At 35.6% G+C, this 23,735-nt stretch overlaps 1 protein-coding gene and 1 long non-coding RNA gene across 2 annotated transcripts in view; both read right to left on the bottom strand.

The window, feature by feature from the left end:
* Positions 1-8,855: 8,855 nt before the first annotated feature.
* Positions 8,856-13,112, bottom strand: LOC118762656. Its single transcript, XR_004998423.1, has 2 exons — positions 9,847-13,112; positions 8,856-9,808 (listed from the first exon to the last, which is right to left on the bottom strand). It is a non-coding gene; the product is annotated as an uncharacterized LOC118762656 (long non-coding RNA).
* A 431-nt stretch (positions 13,113-13,543) lies between these two features.
* Positions 13,544-23,735, bottom strand: part of LOC115209781 (cAMP-dependent protein kinase catalytic subunit PRKX) — a gene marked incomplete at its 5' end in the record, with an annotated part of 31,867 nt that continues 21,675 nt past the window's right edge. Inside the window, 4 exons of the mRNA XM_029778299.2 lie at positions 13,544-14,313; positions 17,339-17,416; positions 20,540-20,597; positions 22,012-22,107. Of these exons, the coding sequence (XP_029634159.2) occupies positions 14,188-14,313; positions 17,339-17,416; positions 20,540-20,597; positions 22,012-22,107 (358 nt within the window). The remainder of the gene's footprint in view (positions 14,314-17,338; positions 17,417-20,539; positions 20,598-22,011; positions 22,108-23,735) is intronic.

Raw genomic sequence — 23,735 nt, 5'->3', positions numbered from 1 at the left:
TATGATGTACCATTCTTTCTTTAAACACTATTCATTTCATAATATAGATACCTTGCTGCATTCATGTTAATTATAAATTACTCATATTCGCGATAATATATTTATATTCACTTCACCAGATGTTCAGTTATTTTCTATGTGTATGTCTGGCACAATTTCATTTCTTACCCTAATACCAAATACAACGTCGATAAATAAGTTACTTCATCAACACAGCCAGCAACATTATTGTAGCTCTAATTATTACACTTGTAGTGTAATTACAGGTTTTGAAAAAGACAAATGAAACAATATTTTTCCTATACAGAATTGCCTTTATGATAATAACTGTTATACTGTTGTAAAGACCTTTTTACGTTTTCTTCTTTTTGGTTTTTGTATGTTTAACATCTTGCTTCTTGTACGAAGCAATAACTATAACAGATTCGTAGTCGATTATCTGGAGTAGGAAAACCCACAGCGAAATTTAAATATATAAACGAAAATACATTAAGTTATCTCCCTTCTTTAAACTGTAGTAGCCTCCCTTGAACACTTTTACTGGTTCTGTCATTTATTCTCTCTATAAAATGCATAATAGGTAGGTTATTATTGTTTAACTGATTTAATATTGCTTCGGACTCAGTTATAGGGAAACTTAACTTTGTTATATCAGGTTTGTCTGAAATGAACTTTTACAACTTTTTCAACTAAATAAAGTGAAGACCTCCTTGGAATAGACAAGACTCATTTGACCAAAGATGTGAAGATTCTTCTTGAAGCAACACAACTAACCATAATGCTTCAGATGCACTGCTAATAAACTGATAGAATTTCCATAGACCATCCAATGTTGTTGTGACCATCAGGTGTTAAATGGCCACCACTGCTTTATAATTCAAACCAACACTTGAGACATTGTAAGTGGACTTAGCCAGTCCCTCAGAAGTGTTAGCCTTCTGCCTGGATTAGAAACAATTATCATAATGAGGGCAACAAACTGGCAGAATCATTATGAAAGATACTTTGCAGTATATCATGTAACCCTTTACATCCTGAGTTCAAATCACACTGAGGTCAATTTTGCCTTTTATCTTTTCAGAGCCAATAAAATAAAGTACTAGTCTCTACTGGAGTTGATATTTATCTGCCCTCTCCCCTTCTAAACTGCTGACCTTGCATTTAGAAAGCAATTAGCTAGCAAAACCATTTGAGTATCAGAAAAACAATGCTTTGCATTATTTGTTCTGGCTCTATATATTCTGAGTTCAAATCCTGCCAAGGTCAGCTTTGTCTTTCATCCCTCCAGAATTGATGAAATAAAGTACCAGTGAAAATACTGAGGTCTACAGTATTGACTTATCCCACGCTAAATGTTTTTGGCCTTTTGCCTAAATAAATACAACTACTGGCATGTCACTGAAAATAGTTTTGAGGATTTTAAAATAACAACCAGTAAATACTCTCCAGGTTATCTTTATAATTCCCTGAATATAACTGAGTTTTTCAAAGCTAATAATAGTTCTTTTATAATCTAATAGAATATGAAGACATTTGAAGAGGTGTCTCGTATCTCAGCCAATTATATCTAGGAGGTTATAGAAGGACAACAAGAAGGTGCACCCTTAAGACATCACTGTCATAGGATAATGGACATAAAAAGTAGTCTTTGCATTTTGTACTGTATTAGTGAGCTGAAGTTACAAAAGTAGCTCCCTAAATTTTTATCACTGGGATATATTCTCTCCCAGCAGTTGTCATCTTTACAAAACTCTACAAGAAGGAAGGAAAAGAGAAAAATATTTCAGATTAATAAATTAAAATCTTAATATGTCTGATTGATATAAAAAACATTGCTATGTGTCCTGTTAAATATACTGATTCCCAACAAACACACACACTCCCTTATGTAGCAACCAAAACTAAATAAGAGGCAATGTAAGTCCAACTGCTGAGTGAAATAAAACTGACTGCAAACATATTTTAACTGTAAAACATACACTAAAAGCTTTCCTCCTTGTTTAATAAAGATTTTACTATTTTTTCTTCCATTTTTTTAAACATTATTTTTATGTGTATCTTTTTTTTTTTTCTGTTCCATGTTAAGCCTTTTCTTGTCTTGGCTAGACAGGAACAAATTTTGGGTTCCATGTGTCCTAAAAGGACCATATGTGGACTAACTTTTCATGTTTAACTGGCATGCAAAGCGTCAATGTGTATTGTCATTTTCTTTTTTTTTTTTTGGCATTAAAATTCTTAACTGATAAAAAAAAAATTAAAGATATTTTTCTTCTTTATTTTTTATCTTACATCCTTTACTTTATTGAAATGTGACCATACTGGAGCAATATCTTAAAGAATTTTAGTCATATTAACCCTACTGCCTATTTTTTTAAAGTCTAGTACTTATTCTATTTCTTTTGCCAAACCACTAACTTAGAAGGATGTACACATATCAACACTGGTTGCCAAGCAGTGTAAGAGGTGGGTACAAACACAAACTCCTTCTCCTACCCCCCCCCCAACAAATATGATGGACTGTCCCATCAAAGACGACGTATTAGCATTCAGCTTTTGCCAAGCAACCTGCACAGGTGATTCGTTTATAGTGATTAAATGGTCATGCCACACATTAGTTCACTCTCTCTTCATCGAATCGACATTGTCTGAACAGGTGCACCCAGGTGTACCACGCATCAGGTGTTGAAGTGATTGCAAAGCAACGGGAGATGAAGTGTTTTGTTCATGAACACAATGCACCACCCAGTCTAGGAATTGAAATCATGATCTCACAATCGTAAATGCAACACCCTAACCACTAAGCCAAGTGCACACACACACACACATCTATATATCATCATCATCATCATTTAACATCCACCTTCCATGCTGGCATGGGTGGGACGGTATATATATATATATATATATACACACACACACTTCTTTTAGTTTCCAACAACTGAATCCACTCATAAGGGTTTAGTTGGCCCTGGGCCAACTTCTCGAAGGTGCCATGACTGGAATTGAATCTAAAACCAATGTGATTGGGAAGCAAACTTTTTCCTACACAACCATCACAAAACGAAATGGGATACGAGTAAGGTTGTGGCATGCACAATGAGAGAAGTAATGTGTGTACAAAGTGAGATGTGCAACAGAAGCTGTTGTTATTGTACAGCTGAGTAACTTTAAGCCAGCTTTATTTCAGCATTCGTGTAGTTGTGGCAGAGAAGCAAATCCATGACTCAGTACAGCAAGAATCAGTCAAGGTATACTCTTTTACTTGTTTCAGTCATTTGACGGCGGTCATGCTGGAGCACCGCCTTTAGTCGAGCAAATCGACACCAGGACTTATTCTTTGTAAGCCCAGTACTTATTCTATTGGTCTCTTTTGCCGAACCGCTTAGAGATGGGGACGTAAACACACCAGCATCAGTTGTCAAGCGATTTTGGGGGGGGGGACAAACACAGACACACACACACACATACATATATATATATATATATATATATATACATATATATACGACAGGCTTCTTTCAGTTTCTGTCAACGAAATCCACTCACAAGGCATTGGTCGGCCCGGGGCTATAGCAGAAGACACTTGCCCAAGATGCCACGCAGTGAGACTGAACCCGGAACCATGTGGTTGGTTAGCAAGCTACTTACCACACAGCCACTCCTGCACCTATACTAGGTGTGTTAGTTTAAGTAAAGTGTATATGTGGATTAGTGGATAGGGGATTAGTGGCTTATGATCATAAGTTTGATTCCTGTCAGTACATTATGTCCTTGAGCAAGACACTTTATTCCACACTGCTCCAGTCCACTCAGCTGGAAAAAATGAGTTGTACCAGTAATTTCAAGGGGCCAGCCTTGTCATATTCTGGGTGTCACACTGAATCTTCATGAGAATTATGTTAAGGGTCCACATGTGTCTGTGAAGTGCTCGGCCACTTGTTCGTTTATTTCATAAGCAGGTTGTTCAGTTGATCGGATCAATTAGAACCCTCGTCAATTAGAACTGATGGAGTGACGGTTATAAAGTTTAAGTAAATAATATTTCATCAACATCTTTTTCATAACATTTCATAACATTTTTACTGAAAGTTTGCAGGACTCTTGAATCTATTTGGTTTTCATTTTAGAGACTGTAGCATGTAAAGTGACAGAAAGTCTTTGATAATATGTGAATAAAGAGAATATTTTCTTTACCTGTAAAAAACGTAATGATCCAGATTTGAGTCAGAACCAGAATTGCTGGTTATACTGCAGAGAGGAATAACAAACTTAAAACAGCTGATAACCCTTTATCTGTAAATCTGAAAACCAATATCCTTTTGGGTATGAGAAGCACCATGAGGAAAATTCCTTAAAATTCTTGGAAAGATTTAGAAAAAAAAAACCCAAAATAGGATGTCATGGGTAAGGATAAAATGCAAGTATTGTGTTTATGTGATTGACAAGCTGAAGTAAAAATAGAACCTAAAGCAAAACTGAACAAGTACCAGAATGATGTCTGCCTTCTTGGAATGACTCGCTCACAGAAGAGTGATGTTAGTTAAATGAGATGTATTATGAAATGTAAATGAACAATGTGCTTGGACTAGGGTTTTGTCACCAAGCTCTCCACTTTTAAAAATGTAATTATACAGTCTTCTGAACTAGGAAGAATTCAAAATCCCAAACACTTCCACTTCCAAAGATAATTGACTGTAATTTGAAACAACAAACATTGGAGATTGGAATGACTCGCTCACAGAAGAGTGATGTTAGTTAAATGGTAACTCTGAAGTTTCTAGATGCATCATTCTAATAAACTTCCTTATTTACCAGATGCTAACAAAGCAATTTAACTGTAGTTTCTTTTTCTACCACCCGACTTGGCACAAATCTGACAGAGAATTAGGACTTCAGATAAGATAAATATCAGAGTAGTTTGCAGTAGAAGTACCGATGAAATGAAGTCCACGAAACATTCAGCTGACTCACTAAATATAATCAATAACTACTATTATCTGAATAATACTGGAGGACAATTGTAATGAAAATATAGTTATTAGAAGTAAAAGTAATTCAGAAAGTCCTTATCTCTGTTGAAAGCAAATGGTTTCTCTCAACAATGCAAAAAGTAGATTGCAAGGAACTTGTTTAAGGAGTGTGATTCAGCATGGTAGTGAAATATGGACAGATCTGTGAGGACTGTGAAGAAAAATGAGTCAGGTATGCATGTGACCTGTTAACTTCCTTAGAATCTAGAACCATTGTTCTCAACTGTTTTTAACCTATGGACCCTATTCATTGCTGCTTTACTCTAATGGACCCCCATTGCTATTTGATGTTTAAAAACTAGTTTTAAAGACACTTATTTCAACATTTCTATTTTACTTTCCACACATTAACTTGTATAGGTTGAATTATATAAAACATTTGAGAAAGAAATCTAGCTGTTTCTTGCACAAAACACACTTAAACCATTTTTTGACAATTTGATTTTTATTTAACTCTACTAGGCCTTCATAGTCATTTGGTGTTTTAAAAAGACCTAATATATTTTTTACAATTAAATATCATTGGAAATTGTATTAAAATATCTTTTGTACTGCAGACATATAACTAATTTATTGCACATAAACTTTAACAAGAGATCTTATATCAACCCCTGTTGAGAACCGTTGATCTAAAGGAAAAATTCTTTCATGGACCCTTAATATACTATTGTGGGTTCCCAGTTTACTATTTTTCTTGTGTGTACCCCCAAAACTTTTATATGGACCACGGCTGAGAACCACTTGATTTAGAGCATAAAGGTGTTGAGAAACTAGCTGGCTACCAATGGTACCAGTTAATATGTATTGACTTTGCTGGTAAGGACATCTGATGAGAAAGTATCATGAGCGATGGATGTAAAAGTTCTGTGTACTGAAAATAGAAGTTTCTTTGACATAGTGTCCAAATCAATCCAGTGTGGAATGCTGTACAATAGACCATGCCAGCATGGAAAATTTACATATAAAGAACAATGAGATACTCTCAATAATTAAAACCTCATAGACTATAAAAGTAGTAGAAAGATAACAAGGAGCTATTATACAGAAAAGTCTGGAAAAATATTGATATCAAATTTTGACACAAGGACAGCAATTTCGAGTGGGGAGGGGTAGTCAAATTCATTGACCCCAGTGTTCAACTGGTACTTCTTTTATCAAGCCTGAAACAATGAAAGTCAAAGTCAATGTCAGTGAAATTTGGACTCAGAATGTAAAGATGGATGAAATACCACTAAGCATTTTGCCTAGTATGCTAATGATTCTGCTAGCTCCTTGCCTTAGCCTGGAAAAATATTAGTTCAAAAAAATCTCATACACTGTTTGAAAATTTCAGGTGTTTGATAAAACAAAAAAGAAAGAGAGAAAAAGATTAAAATAAAATAATATAAACATGAATGTTGTAAAAATATGTCAACCAAATTCAGTGAAATTCTTAAAAATAGCCACTTTTCAGGTGATGGCTGCATATCAGATGTGAAGATATGAAAAAACAAGCTTTAGATAATGTTGACATATTTTCTCTCAGAAGACACTCGTTAATAATTGCTCCTGCATAAGCAAATACATTGAAAACGTTTAATGTTGCAGGACTTTAAAAAAAAAAAAGCAATATAAAAAGTAAAGGCCCTCTTTGGTCATGACTGACCATGGGATTGCACCTAGAAAGTTACCTTCCTGGGTACAAGTCCAGGCAAGGTTGCTAATGGAAGACCAGCAGTCGCCCATGCATACCGGCCTCCCCTCTCCATGCCACCAATGTTATCCAAGGAAAAGGTAAAGGTCGATACAGCTTGGCACCTGTGACGCCGCAACTCATTTCTACAGCTGAGTGAACTGGAGCAACATGAAATGAAGAGTCTTGCTCAAGAACACAACACACAGCTCAGTCCAGGACATCGAAATCACAATCTCACAACTGTAAGCCCAATCCTCGAACCACTGAGCCACACACCTTCGCTAATATCTGATTAATTAAATCTATGAAACAAAGATGTGGGTGTATGTACATATGAATCTGAGGTCACACACAAAGTACAGAGAATGAGCACACATACATAAATATACACACACACACACTAAAAATGTAAGCTGACTTAACCCTTTAGAATTCAGATTACTCTGTTAAATGTAATGCTTTTTTATTAACAATGTTTTGAATTAATGAGGCATTATCTCATAGTTTCGATATTTCAGTGATGTGATTATTTGACATTGTAGGGTAGATGTAAGAGGCCAGATCTGGCGGGTTTGAACATGAAATGGAGAATATTTGGGCTGGATATGGGGGCCAATTTAAATGCTAAAGGGTTGATATATTTAAAAGTACTTCCTTAATTTAAACATGGGATAAATTTAATTAAAATATACATATTATAAAAGGAAATGATTTTAAACATTTTTATTATCAATAAATATTGTATAACTTTTAATACACTTTAGAAAACTTATATGCAAATATGTTTACATTGGCTGCACATTTTGATACATTTACAGGTACCAACAAAAAATAAAATTTCAGTGATCCATGTTTTACAAGTTTTTAAGGAATGAGCAGAAATAGGCTTTTATTATAATCTCAGTTGTGGAAAACCTCTTGTTCCTGAAAATCAGTTTAACCATTTAACTGCCAGAATAGTAAACAGATGAATTCAATATACAAAGATTGTGCTAAAAGAACAAACAAAAAACCATTTCAGTCTTTTTTTTTCTTTTCATATCCTGCATTGATAAGAAAAAAATAATCCTTTTTAATTTAGACACAAGGCCTGAAATTTTGGGGGGGAGGGGGGGGGGCTAGTCAATTACATTGACCCCCCCCCCACCCCCACCCCTCATGCTCAACTGGTTCTTATTTTATCAACCACAAAAGGATGAAAGGCAAAGTTCACCTTGGCAGAATCTGAAACATTTTGTCTGACCTGCTAACGATTCTGCCAGCTAACCATCTTGATAAGAAATAAATAAGAATGGTTTCTGACATAGGCAGAAGGCCACAGATTTGGGATAAAGGTGAAGGCACTGAAACCACTTGACTGGTACTTAGTTTACCAATCACCTGAGAAAGAAGGAAAAGTTAACTTTATTGGGAAACTACAAGGTCATTAGCTTTAAGGGAGGGGATAGTCGAATAGTTGGTGGCTGGTCTTCATTTTATCAACCCCAGACAAAAGACTCCTTTCCACTGAATTTTAGCATCATTTGCAGGTTGTTATAAGTAAAGTATTTCCCAGAATCATTACAAACCATAGGAGCATATGCTTTGGTCCAGTTTCAGATGAGATACGATACTGGCATAGAACAAGATAGCAGAGTTTATACCAGAGTTATATGCTGATGCATAGCAAATCAACAAAATATATTTTTCAATTCCACAATATACACAGTGCTGAAGCTACATGAACCCAGCTGTTGAGTGTTTAATGTTTGGCTAAAACCGGGCAGAGTGAGGAGCACAAATCAAATGAAAAGTTTCAGTCGGTTGAGTTATTAAAATACAAGCTCTAAGACTGAAAGTCGAGGGGACAGTTCCTGTCATTGATGTAGTATTTAATCACCAGCCAATATACCGCAACACCCAACTGATCTAGTTTTACTAGATGTAAATAGATATCCTGCAAAAGGAAAACAGTTCATTAGTCTGCAGAAAGCTAAAACTAGAACATTACAACATGATCCCACTCCAGTGTTTCTTCTCTTGAATCATGTCCCCAATGAGCTGCATTCAATCAACTCACTTTTAGCATGAAATTACTGAACAGTTCAATGGTGAGTCTAAGTTCTCTTCATATTTCTACAGTTGACAAATCACATTTTGAATCTATCATGTTTTTCTTTTCCAATTATTTTACACCAAAGTTATTGATTTTCTTGGCTTTTAACTTAAATTATTTACCCCATTCTTCTAATAAAACCATCTTTAACTTAAATCTTAGTCCCAAAAGTTATACCTACACCACTTTTTGATGCTCCTCCACATCACCAGCCACCCATTTGTTAGCTAACCTTCAGCTGCTCATTAGTTTGTAAATAATCTTCGTTCCCAATAAGTTACCTTCACCCTAGCCCTAAACATTCAGGCATAGTTGTGTGCTTTAGAAGTTTGCTTCAAAACCAAGTTAACAGAATAGTTCTAAGCTTGATCCCACGGCACAACTCATTCATTATTGCCTTGGATTAACTACTGAGAGTTTTGAGTTAAATTTGGTAGATGCAAACTGTGTAAAAACCCATTATATGTTTGTGTATATCTAATGTGTTCACCTGAATTGGAGAGATGCCCTCAACCATTTAAACCCTATGGCACTAACTGACTGAAGCTCTACCAGTTATATACTATCCCTCGTATTAGGAAGAAAAAATCCCACTCACCATTTCAAATTGGGTGGATTTTACCTGCCACTAGAAATCCTGAAAGACAACCATCCATAAAACAAAAGACAACCTTACATAATGATAACCTCTTAAAGTGCAACTAGCCTTATTTTTTTTTTATCTCTTCCAAGGTTTCCACCAACTATTCAGAATCCTTCCTCCCACTACTCCTTAAGCATGATGTCTCCTAAAGAGAAAGCTTCTATGTCTGCATCCAGTTCAACATTGTACACACTAAGTAAAACTCCACCAAACCTTTCTCCACTCCACCATGTGGAAACATCTTAGTTCACTTTAAACCAACAATCCTTTCCATTGTTCTCAGTGTTTCCTACACTTATCCTGTACTTTCATGAAACTTTTCAACCTTTCTCTCTCTTTCCTGTACTTTCATGAAACTTTTCAACCTTTCTCTCTTTCCTGTACTTTCATGAAACTTTTCAACCTTTCTTTCTCTTTCCTGTACTTTCATGAAACTTTTCAACCTTTCTCTCTCTCTCACTAAAAGAATTCTGCCCTGATCTTTGGAATCCTGCCTCAGTGCAACATCACTTTTACTTGAAACCTCTCAAAAATGATGGAAACAATCATTAACAATCACCTTTACACCTTCAACTTTTCTCTCTCTTCAATTACAACTGGCATGGCTGACATAGAGCGAACTCTTTTGGAGAATTTCTTTCCTAAATCACTCACCAGTGGTCCTATCCTTTGTTCTTGAAAAATAGAGTAAAACAATGTCACAGCACTTTATGAAATGTGTCTGGCTAAATTGTCTGTCTTACATCTTTTGAGTAAGAAGTTCCTTGGGAGACCATTTCTGTTGGTGAGGGTTTCCTTGAACTCTGGTTCAGTTCATTTATGCTACCCAAATTCTTTCACCTGTACATAAACAAACTATTCAATAAAACACCTCAAATAATCTTGCTCCCTCGAACATGAATAACACTTTTCACTTTGCCCTTGCTTTCCACATACTCACGCCATTCAAATGCAACCTATACACTTCAGATCATAAACAGAGACCTTGAAAATATTATCTAATAGGAGAATACATATTCAATTTGTCTTCTTCAACAGAAGAAAGACAGAATCATTGATCTTACCAAAGGAAACAATGGACCTCATTTTCCCTAGTCTTGGACAACATGCAATAAAAACTTTCAAAGTTTCTATTAATGGTAAGCCTCACAACTTCTGATGATCTCAAGGAGGTAACTGTATTTTCACAACATAATCTGCCATGTTCCCCCATTTCTCTGTTCCTCTTGTCGTTCATACTTTGTCTCCCCCCCCCTATCTGTCATGACCCACTCTACTAACTGTGCCATTTACTTCACAAGAAGAGTGTCTCTAACCAAGAAGCCCTGGATTTCTCTTTCATCCTTCATTTTTTCTCCACGCATAAACCTCATTAGTTTCACCAGAAGACCTACAGGGGTCATAACCGTAGCCCTCTACCTCCTGACTAAACCACATAAATAAAGAAAGAAAAACCAACTTGAATGGGATCTTTTTTATGATATTATAATGCAGCAATGTTTTACTTGATGTTTCTTACTTTGTATGCGGAAATAGTGATAGGTTATGAAACACACACTATAATAATAATAAAAAGAAAAAAAAGACCATTATAAAAAATATAAGAGGAAGAGCGTAACAAATGTGAAGTACGAAAGTATTTGAGTAGCATCTATTTTTTTCCATACTGAAGGAAGAGAAGGATGTTCAGAGCCAAAATTTGGTAGATTATCTTACCACATGATATTTTTATTATTTTAGTTTGGAAGGAGAGGAACAGCACCAATGACATTTCTTTTGAGGTTTTCTGCAACAATGTCATCGATGGGTAGCGAAAAGTAAGAGAATTCCTAATTTGACTCATTTGACTCTGGTTAAATACTGATGCAACTTTGTATAATACTCAAGAAGATAGCATTTCAGCACCCAGCAAAAATATTTCGTTTCCAGCATGGTACTTTTACTATAGCACCTCTAACCATGATTTTACCTTTCTTCCTAGCAAGACTATTTCTATTCAAGCTACATCTAACTTAATGAGAGTACATATTTTCAAGTACAACTTGTTGGAGTAGATCTACATCTAGTTTAGTAAGCTTACAAATTGCAATGCAACCAACTTAATAGCTGTGACTCTCACATAGAAAAGAGAAGACCTTATGACCGAAACTGTTACTCATTCTAGGTTGTTTGTTATGACAAATTCATCTGATTTTGTTTCTCGTCTGTCAGAAATATTTAATCTAAGCTACTTGATATGCAACATTTTTATCTTTTCTGAAGGTTAAGCTTTGATCTCCATTAAACTGCTTGACGCCTGATGACAACAGCTATCTTGATAAGGAAGTTCCTCAGCAGTTAGAACCTTGAACCCTTTTATCTCATTCCTCTAAAATTATATACTGTCAATCAAAGATGATCAGGGAAAAAATTATATCAACATTTGAAATAGGAGTTTTATTCCTATGCACACTACAACTGCATAGATTGGTCATTACAGTAACTCTGGTGACATGGTCGTATCTACTGACCAAATCAGTCATTACAATAACTCTACTCACATGGACATTACTAATGCTTAGGTTTGTCATTACAGCAACTTTACTCATATGTACATTAATAGTACCAAAATTCGCCTACATTGCAATTATGCTCACATACTCCTTACTACTGCCTAGATTTGTTATTGCTGCAACTGTGGGGATTTGGAAGTTACTACTGCCAAGATCTATCACTAGAGCCACTCTGTTCATATGGATATTATTACTGGTCAGGAGTAGCAGGACCTGAAGACACCCCTTACTACTTTATTGCTAACATCTAAAACTGTTCTCAAGTTCGGATAATTTCTCATACCATAAAGAAACGTGAGTACTGATGTTTTAAGCAAAGCTCATCCTTGGAGAGAAAATTTTAATGTTTACCAGATATTTAAATAAGCAGACAGACTTAAGGAATGTGAAAAACAGAAAAGATGCAAAAAAAAAATAACAAAAAAGAAAAGAAAATGTTTCCACTTTACATTTGGACAGTATTCAACATAGTAACCATATTTCAATGAAGTACTTTTGCTTTAACTGAATAGACATCACATGGTTTTGAACTTAAAACCTTTCTTTATCTCTTTTGTTACCATATTTGTGTTGAAATACATTATCTTTGTTTCAATTAATTCTGAAAATAATGAAGAATTTAGTAAAATAATTTTATAATTATTAAGCGGGTGTTTGGAAAGAAATCCACTTGAAACATTGATGGTGGGTCATAAGAGAAACCACTTTGGAATATATAACGTTTGCATTATGGAACTGGAGATGGTGTCACGCATGTTCATATCAAAAGTCTAAAATCGCTGAAGATAAGTTCATAATCAACATCTGCAAATTATTATGACTGTTAGCAGATAAAATATGTTTTATGAAAAAATAAGCCATGTTTAAACTGAAAAATTGGGTGTCACAAAAGTGGGTTTTAAAATGATTTAAGTTGTAAGCTAATGGTAATCAGACAGCTATCTTTAACATGTCATAATGGTTGGTTTCTATCTCTTTGTGAATTGCTTTTTGAATATAGTAGAAAAAAAAAATAATATTAATTAATATAAGGAAACAGCTAAAATATAAGAGAACTGCATATTTTGTTTCTTACTGAATAAGATAACAATACAATAAAAAAATAAAATTACTTTAACCCTTTAGATGCTCTGTGTTTCTTTCAATTACTTTAAATATAACAAAGAATTTAGTAAAATAAATTAGTTATCATTCAGCTGATGTTAGTTACATAAATTGTGACTAAGGTTTGGTGGAAGATTTTAATTCAAAACTTATGAAAACAAGACATTTGTACTGCAGAGCCAGAACCGGTTTCAGCCGGGTTGGTAACGAAAGGGTTAAAACTGAATAGATGAGATAAACATCTGAAGATAAAACCAAGAAGAAGGTGTGGGGCAATGCTATTGATAGTTAATAAATAATAGTATTAAGTTAATAAATACCTTTTCAGGTGTCAATTTTGAGATTAATTACTTTTTCATGATGATTGTATAATTTATAAGATTTGTTTTTGTCCAATGAGATGAGTTTTGTTACAATATGTCAACAAATTCACACAAAAATGTATTCTCCTTCTCCAAATTTATTTGCTGCCAGTCTTGATTATATAGAATTTTGTTCCTCACAGTCGTGTTGATGGAACAGAAACTATTACTACAAGATGACAGTAAGAAATAGTAAAAATCAACAATAACCTCTGAAGATAGCATACTCTGAAAGATCCCAAAATATCAGGAAGAATTGTCTTTAAACTATCTCCACCATACATATATATATATATATATATATATATATATATATATATATATATACCTAATATATATTTAAAATACAAAACTTCATTTAAAATAGTGTATTTCAATGAGAATAATTTGAAAAGTTTAAACTGTATCTTTAAAAAGGATACAATGTATTTGCAGATATTTAAGAATTTAACAGAATTGTATATATATGTTACTGCAATGGCATGAGAGGGGGGAAATATCTTTATTTGAAATATCTTCAGTTAGGGTTAAATGCTTTTAATGTAAATCTTTTACCAGCAGTTCCATCTGTTGTAGACATGAGATTGATGGAGTGTAAATAGGGACTGTACAATAAAATTCAATGAGAAATGACTACGAATCAATAGGGAAGGAAAAGAAAGTCATTTCTTCACCATTATAATTTAAATATAAATAAAATAACAAACAATGACGCGAAGAGATTTCTTAAAAGTCTGTAAACAGTGCAACATCATCTGGTGTAGCTTCCTCTACAAATTTTGTGTCTTCATCTGGATATTCTTCAAAGTTATTCGTATCACCGGCATGACTAATTTTAGGGACAATAGGAGGCTGAAAAAGAAGAAAACAAAGCAAGATATTAAAGGTAAATTCATATTTGTGTTGCAACAGTAACACAAACATAAATTTGTCGGAAGAAAATCTGATGGGAATTACAAACTTGACAATCTCCACCTTTGTTTTTCCTGATACATTTATTATCTTTCCCCCTATGCAAAGGCATACCAAACTTATTTAACTACCATGTCATGATAATAATAATAATAATAATAATAATATATATATATATATATATATCAAACAGGTCACTTCCTCTTGCTCATTCTAGTTCGTTGTCATTCAGTGCAATGTGACATCAAAATAAATTTATTTCACTCTTTCATTTTCTCTTTCACATTAACTCTGCCTGTCTTCCTGTGTCTTTCATATCACCCCTCCCCTTCACACATGCATATATAATCAAGCATGCCTACCTATATATATATATATATATATGCACACACATGCGATTTATGCAGTCATTGAGTACTTTAGTCAACAATTCCATACACTACCAGGCAACTAGGGAAGGGGTTTTGTGTTATCTTTGATCCTCCAGAAACAACAAACTACACATACAAATCCTAAAAAGAATGTATTACATAATGTCAATCCAACATATCCCTAAAAGACAAGATAGTTGAGGTTGGAACGCCCTTGATTAGAAGGTCTATTTCATACGTTTATGTATATATACACACACATATATATATCAGAAGCAATGCCAGGTCATCAGCGTCACTCGGGCTCATCACAGAATTTCATGTTATTCCGCAATATTTCTAGCCCCAAATGGCTTATTTTTTATATCTAGGACTATGTCTTTCTCCATTTCTAAGTTAAGGGAAAAAGATAAAGCAACCCTGCAAAATACAACTGATCTTTGTACACAGACTCACAGAATAACAGCAATCAAACAACGACAGCTGAGTGCCTTTAATCTTTTACACCTGCCAGGCTTGTTCGTATTAGCCCGAGTTGCTGGATAATTTTTCGTTCCTTTAGGAATATTATAGAATGGAAACTTTTCATAGATTGGAATTTAAATCCTAATCCCTATTGAAATTTATTGTTTCAAGAAAACATTGAATTTGAATTACTTTTAATTTTTATGTTTATAGATAACAGCTCGGGCTGTAACTTCTGAGCCCAAGTCAGCATGTGTGAATGATGTCAAGAGAAGGTCTGCTATGAATATATTTTGACACAGGGCACCTCTAAGACAATTGCCAGATGCTGAACGAAAATAAATGAACTGCAACAAGGCTCATTAAAAGGAGCTTGAGTTATTGGCTGAAATTACATACTTGAAGTCAGTGTTGGCAGAAATTAAATCAGCTTGCAAATATACGTTCACTTTACTAATTTTATACTTGGGCTAAGCCCGAACAGCCCGAATGCTGGACATATATATATACACACATACGTAAATACATACACACACAACAAGCTTTTTTCAATGCAATGTCCATTAACCAGAATGTCCACTCAGAAGGCTTTAGTCAAGCAGGGCTAAAGCTGAAGATGACCAAGATGCTGTACCAGGGTTCACATTGTTGAAAAGCAAGCTTCTTACTACACAGCCACACTTGAACAAAATTTATCCCACCATTTGAATTACATTTTATAGTAAACAGAGTTGTTTTATCTTGTTCATTGATCATGTGACAGGTTGTCTGCTCTTTTGGTCATGTGATGCAGAAGACTATTGTCTGCTCTGTGCTCTCTCTCTCTCTCTCTCTCTCTCTTTTGCTGTGTTTTCTTCTTTACTATTCTCCTTACACCTGAACACACATAAATTTAGATATAGACAAACACATGTATAAGTAGGTATGTTAATAACACCTATAAGGAGGTACTTTATCCATTCACCAAAGTGAATGGAGCCTTGGCCACGAGGAACTGATGTTGTCAGATGGAATCCAACATTCATCGGGTGTTTCAACCCTGAACTGTTGGAGCTGCCAAGACACATAAGAGAAGAATTAGATCCACTAACATTCAAATAGTTCCTGGATGAATATCTCCAACAAATTCCAGGTAAACCACCTAGACCCAGATATACCTCTGCAAACAATAACTCTTCACTTGAATGGGCTATGGTGCCCAAAGAATGACTCATATGAAACATCATTAAATGTCTTTTCCAGGTGTTAAGTCAGACATGGCCTGGACCAGTTCTGGCCAAAACTTATCTTAGTATCTAAGAATATATATGTGTGTGTACATATATATATATATATATATATATATATATATATATCGACGAGCTGGCAGAATCGTTAGCACGCCGGGCGAAATGCGTAGCCGTATTTCGTCTGTCGTTACGTTCCGAGTTCAAATTCCGCCGAGGTCGACTTTGCCTTTCATCCTTTCGGGGTCGATAAATTAAGTACCAGTTACGCACTGGGGTCAATGTAATCGACTTAATCCATTTGTCTGTCTTTGTTTGTCCCCTCTGTGTTTAACCCCTTGTGGGCGGTAAAAAAAAAAAAAAGATATATATATATATATATATATATATATATGAGCGAAATTGCTTCTGGGCAAGATAGAGTTATCTTCCTTTGACTGATTCCATTTGCATCCAAAACTTGTTGTTAACTGCACCCTTTTCGTTCACTAGTTGGCAAGCAGGGAACTCCGTGTTTCCAAAACGAATTTCCTTTGATGAGAGCACAATGAACATCTCTGTTTAGTTGGTGCCCTCATCAGAGGAAAATGCATGTATGCATGCATTACATACATACACACACACACACACATACATATTAGGATATAATATTTCTTACTTTTCCTTATTATATTTTCCTGCAAGGTGTGGGTAGGGTGGCAAGCATCAGATCTGAGGTTTAACCCATAGCTGATATAAAATTTTAGTGAACCAAAGTTCATAATTATAAATCATAACAAATAAGTGTATGTCCATGTGTGTGTGTGTGTGTGTGCGTATGTGCGTGTGTGCACAAACATGTATTTGCTAATGTTTGTATGTAGATTACAAAATATTTAAATAAAAAAAAAACCATCCTTATACCTTCAGCTTTCTTTCCCTTACGTCAGTCCATTTAATACCTTTAAACCATCGGTGGTTTTTCACATCCTCTGCACCAGACTGAAGTGAAAACAATGAACTATCAGTAGAATGAATTTGTTTTTTTAAAAAACATGAAAAATACAAAATAAAAAAGGAATGGTAACAGGTGCACTACAACTCATCAGAAAAGTGTAGCTAAAAGTGCATGAACAGAACACAGAATATGCACGGGAAGTGAACAGTGAACAAGTTATTTAGAAAAAAAAGCGGAGGGGCATCAGGTGTTGGCAAACTTAAGAAAGCATGGAAGTTTTGAAGGCTGTAATGACCCCAAAAGCTAAAGTATTTTATTCCATGCTTCAGCAATTCCAAGCATGAAATGAATGTTTCCAAAAGTCTTGGATACTGTGTTGTTTTTGGATTTTGTAAGCATATCCATGAGCATTAGACAAGTAGAAGTTGGAAAGATGGTAGATAATCTTGTGGATGTCTGCGAAGTCAGTTGCCAGATGTGTCCATGCCCAGGGAGGCGAGACATTCAGAGTATGGTAGATGCCTGATGGCAGGTGTTCATCTGCTCTGAACAGTTTCTAGAAGATTGATATGCTGAGCAAGATAGAGGTTCCAGACTGGCGATGCAAACTCTAAGTGTGGATGCACCATAGCCATATATAGCTTTAAATAGACAGCTGGAGAACGGCTGACAAAGTTCCTACTGATTAATGCTAAAACACCCTCAACCTACTTGACAATTTTAGAGATGTGGTTTGTCCAACACAAATTACTTAACAATAATACCTAGATCACATCACTAGCAGACTTCTTAAAGATGGTGTTGTAGAGGAAGTCTGTAAAAGCTGGGTTTTTCCTCCCAAATGCATGATGGTGCACTTGTCCACAGCCAGCTTGAGCTGTCAGTCAGTAATCCATTGCTGCATTGTGTCCAGGTCTGATTCCAAGAAAGATCTACAGCATATAGAAACTGTTCTTTTTATCTCAAGGTACAGCTTGATATCACCTGCATATTTCAATACTGTAAGATTCTTCAAGTTGGCATCTATGTCATTAATATATGCAACAAACAACAGGGGTTCAAGAATGGATCCTTGTGGTAGACTAGATGTTATCTCATAAGGTGTAGAATGCTAACATAATTACAAACTTTAGTAATTTTGAGTACCTGAAAGTACCTTTTTTTAAATATTTTTCTCAAGACTCATAAAGCCAGTTATCCAGTTTCCATAGCATATAAGTGACCAAGATCAGAACACAGGCATGCTTCAAGGATCAGGGCCAGCAATTTTGAGGAGAGGAAACAAGTCAATTACAATAATCCCAGTACTTGATAAGTACTGCCTTTTACTGACCCTGAAGGGATGAAAAGCAAAGTTGACCTCTGCAAAATTTGAACTCAGAAAAAGGAATGATAGATCCGTCTTTGGTTTCGACTATTTTGTCAACTGAACAACTGAACTACTCTGTATCATTAAATGAACATGTAACTGGCTGAGTATTCCACAGACATATGTGATATTAACATAACTTTCACACCAAATCAGTAAGAGAATAAATGACAAGGCTGGAGCTTTGATTTACAGGTACAATCAACCCATTGGGTTTCCATGTAGTTTCTGTCTACACAATTTCTCTCAAAGACCCTGGTAAAAGACACTTGCCCAAGATATCTCACTGTGGGATTGAACACATGAGGTTACGACTGCCAAGTCTGCATCCAATAAACTTACTCTGAATGTACATCTCTTTTTAAGACTGCAGTGTGTGGTCTGAGCAACATGGTCAAACTATTGAATCTCCAGCTTGCTTCAGATGCCAAGATGTCAAAAATTGTCAAAGTGTAGTACAAAAAAACTATTTTTTCGTTTTCTGAAAAAGCAACCTTTTGGACTTACGACACTTTTGCATTATAGCAACGAATTGTTTTTCTACAAAGTATTTTAAAGTTTCTATCTTATAGTCGCTTGTCATAACCTGAAAATGGTAACTCATAATGAACATTTAATAAAACATAATATATATATTTTGGTGATTACTTGCTATATGATTCTATTTCCAGAAATCGATAATAGTAAGCAATAACTTATGAGTTGTGGTTCCCACTTTCTCTTCAACACCAAAATAAATAAATAAATAAATAAATAAATAAATAAATAAATAAGCACTTGCTTTAAAAAATTTCCAAACTCTTAAAAGTTATCTCCCTTGAAACGCGAGCGCGCAAGGAATCCCTCATGCAAGCAAGTACAAATGTCCACACACGCACGCACACACACACACACACTACAACACACAACACAGATTCTGAATTATTTCCAACAGAAGTTACAACAGCGAATACAGGACTTCTGTTAAAGGATTTACAAACAAGGAATAAAACTAAATGATATTCTTTAGATTGGTGGTTAACAGCTCTGGGTTCAAACCCTATCTCAGTTGATTCTGTGATACCATCCTCCTAAAGAATTGACAGAATATGTAACATTCAAATGCTTGGATCAAAATAAGATTTAATATGAACATCATTATCATCATTATAATTATCATCATTATTATTATTAATAATGGCACGTAAAAAGCATCATCCGATCGTGGCCGTTGCCAACCTCGCCTGGCCCCCATGCCGGTGGCACGTAAAAAGCACCATCCGATCGTGGCCGTTGCCAGCCTTGCCTGGCCCCCGTGCCAGTGGCACATAAAAAGCACCATCCGTCTGTGGCCGTTTGCCAGCCCCGTCTGGCACCTGTGCGGGTGGGACGTAAAAAGCACCCACTAAACTCACGGACTGGTTGGCGTTAGGAAGGGCATCCAGCTGTAGAAACACTGCCAGATCAGACTGGGGCCTGGTGCAGCCTTCTGGCTTCCCAGACCCCAGTTGAACCATCCAACCCATGCTAGCATGGAAAGCGGACGCTAAATGATGATGATGAATATGGCAACGAACTGGCAACATCATTAGCATACCAAGCTAAATGCTTTGCGACATTTCATCCGTCCTTACACTCTGAGTTCAAATTCTGCCGAGGTCAACTTTGCCTTCCATCCTTTCAGGGTCGATAAATTAAGTCCCAGTTGTGTATTGGGGTCAATCTAATTGACTGGACCCCTCCCCCAAAATTTTGGGCCTTCTGCATAGAGTAGAAAAGATTATTTAAATACAAAAATCAATTGAAACTGAAGAATTACCTTCATGTTTCCAAGTCGTCTTGTCCTGTCATGAACGAGGAGCTTTTTTATTAGATCTCTGTAGATAGAACATTTTTCAATCAGTTTATTGATAAAGGAGATGAAGCAAACATTTATGAAGCAGAACAACAGGGCTGCAAGTAATCCAGTAAAGTGAGAGTAAACATAATAAAGCTTTAACAAAGAAAAGGAAAATAGATGCATCGTTAAAATATTTATGATATTCTTGTTTCATTTTGTTTTTCATCCTCTGGCAAAACCTCACCAGACAAGGATGGCCTAAAAATGTCGCAAGACTGTACTTTCTCTTTTAAATAATTATCTTTAGATGACAATCATCCGAAAGATATTTGCAAAGCTATGGGCTCTCCTATTTCTTTTGACATACAAGATAGTTGTAACAGTTATTAATGTGGCAGAATGTGGTACAGAAAAGGGTTAGCTACTGAGGAATGAGGTCTTGAAAAGAAACAGCTGTAGGATAATGTTGTACTGAAAGGAAGATGAGGTATTAAAATGGGGTAGGAGTAGGAGAGTGTAGTAATGGAAAGGGGAAGCTGTGAAAGGATGTAATATGGAAAGAGGACTGTAAAATAACAGCCAGTACTGAAAGGGGTTAGTAATAGGGGATGTGGTACTAAACAGGAAAGAAATGACAATGTATGGGGTTTTTATGGCTTAGTCAGATGAGGAAGGGCAGCACTCTTGTCCTTTTTGCAAGGTCTTTGAGACCAGTGGGAGAAAGACCCAGAGACATGCACTTGAATGCTTACACAAGAATGGAATTCCCTAAAGGCACCGAAGAGCCAAATGGTGTTGTTAACTGGGTGACCAGTTAAGTCTTTTACTTAAAAGTCTTTCATCTACAATTTTCATTTACTCAATTTCACTCACAATGCTTAATTCAAACCAAAGTTAGAGTAGAAGTTACTTGCTCAAGATGTGTTGGAATCTATGTGACTGATTATGAAGGGAATTTCTTAATTACATAAGCCATGCCTCTGAAAGGAGAGAGAAGTGAAAGCTCAAAGACATATAACTATGAAATTAAAAAGAAACAGAGTGTATTAATATAAAACAGAGCACAAGAGGGAAAGAATGGCTACTTTATGGGAGATGATTTGAGAGAAAAAAACACATCAGGGTCCCTAAAATAGCTCAAGATGTTATCAGAAAGGACTGAGAAAGCTATACATAAAATAATGTAGAAAAAAAAAGAAGGCACATGATCTCACACTCTTACGAAAAAAGCTATATATAAAAAAACAACATAACCTTGATATAAAAATAGTACCCAAAATGATAGAATGTGGTAAATGAAATGAGAGCAAAGAAAGTACTCTGAATAAATAAAAAAAGTGGCAAATACAAATTGTGGTGGAAGACTAAATAAGTATAAAAATAGAAGATATGACTTTATTATGACAATACTTCCTTTACTCACAGAATCAGTTGGATTTCTTCATACTTACTTTGCAACAGGGTCCATGCTTTTTGGCCATGTTATTTTTCCAATAAGAATTTTTTCATAAATATCAAATGGGTTGTCATCAAAAAATGGAGGACATCTGTAGAAAAAGAAAATATAGGAGGATAGAACCTATGTCGCTTTTACAAGACTTCAATCGATCCTCCTGTATTTCTTTGAAGGAAGGAACACACACTTCAAGTAGTTACCCATGACCCTCTGACAATGCAGCATAGCCAATGAGTGTACATGCATAGAAGGGAGAGAGTGGGGGGAAATGATCCCTGCACTTGATTGATAAATTATTTTATCAAGGTCAAAATGACAAAACTAACTTCATCAAGATTTGAATTTAGGATGAGCAGAACCAAAGCAATTAATAAAAGACATTCATCCAATGCTAACAATTTTGTTGACTGACCATCTTGAATTATAATAATAGACAAGTTGAACTAAAGAAAAGAGATGAAGAGTTGAGAGACAACGTAAGACAGTAAATGAGGCAAGATCTGAATGCCATCAGTGAGAAAAGGATGCTGTTTAGCCCTTGGTCATACAGATGATCAAAGGCGTTCCAAGTTATGACCATTTTAGTCTTTATTCACACAAGTGTAGATAAGATTACACCATCAAATACGTCTTCCCTCTTTTTAAAAAAAAAAATCAATTTCAATGATTATTAGGTCGCAATTTCCAGTAGATTGAATGACAAAATATAAGCTGAGAGAGTTTAAGATAAGGACTGTTTGAGTCGTCATCGTCGTCATCATCATCATCATGTAACATCTGCCTTCCATGCTGGTAAGGCTTTTTTCTGAATAATATCACTAGTGCTTGTGTTTAGTTAATTTCAAAGAATCACCAATAGGACAGACATCAGAACTGGTAATCTGGTGATGATCTATCATTTGCAAGTCAGATTATAAATAAAAGATGAAGAGGTCTATGTTGTTCGCAATAAGATAAAGCAGAGACTAACATACTGAGAAGAGCTTGTGAAGAATCGCTCTCTTTCTCTTGCTCTCTCTCTCTCTCTCTCTTTCTCTCTCTAACATACTGAGAAGAGCTTGTGAAGAATCTCTCTCTTTCTCTTGCTCTCTCTCTCTCTCCCTCTTTCTCTCTCTAACATACTGAGAAGAGCATGTGAAGAATCTCTCTCTTTCTCTTGCTCTCTCTCTCTCTCTCTCTTTCTCTCTCTAACAAACTGAGAAGAGCTTGTGAAGAATCTCTCTCTTTCTCTCTCGCTCTCTTTCTCTCTCTCTCTCTTTCTCTCTCTAACATACTGAGAAGAGCTTGTGAAGAATCTCTCTCTTTCTCTCGCTCTCTCTCTCTCTCTCTCTTCTCTCTCTAACATACTGAGAAGAGCTTGTGAAGAATCTCTCTCTTTCTCTCGCTCTCTCTCTCTCTCTCTCTTCTCTCTCTAACATACTGAGAAGAGCTTGTGAAGAATCTCTCTCTTTCTCTTGCTCTCTCTCTCTCTTCTCTCTCTAACATACTGAAAAGAGCTTGTGAAGAATCTCTCTCTTTCTCTCGCTCTCTCTCTCTCTTTCTCTCTCTAACATACTGAAAAGAGCTTGTGAAGAATCTCTCTCTTTCTCTCGCTCTCTCTCTCTCTCTCCTCTCTCTCTCTCTCTCTCTAACATACTGAAAAGAGCTTGTGAAGAATCTCTCTCTTCTCTCCACTCTCTCTATCTCTCTCTCTCTTTCTCTCTCTAACATACTGAAAGA

This window comes from Octopus sinensis, linkage group LG3, assembly GCF_006345805.1.
Source record: "Octopus sinensis linkage group LG3, ASM634580v1, whole genome shotgun sequence".
NCBI lineage: Eukaryota > Metazoa > Mollusca > Cephalopoda > Octopoda > Octopodidae > Octopus > Octopus sinensis.
The sequence above is the reverse complement of the archived record's forward strand: the minus strand, read 5'-3'. Positions and strand labels throughout refer to the sequence as shown.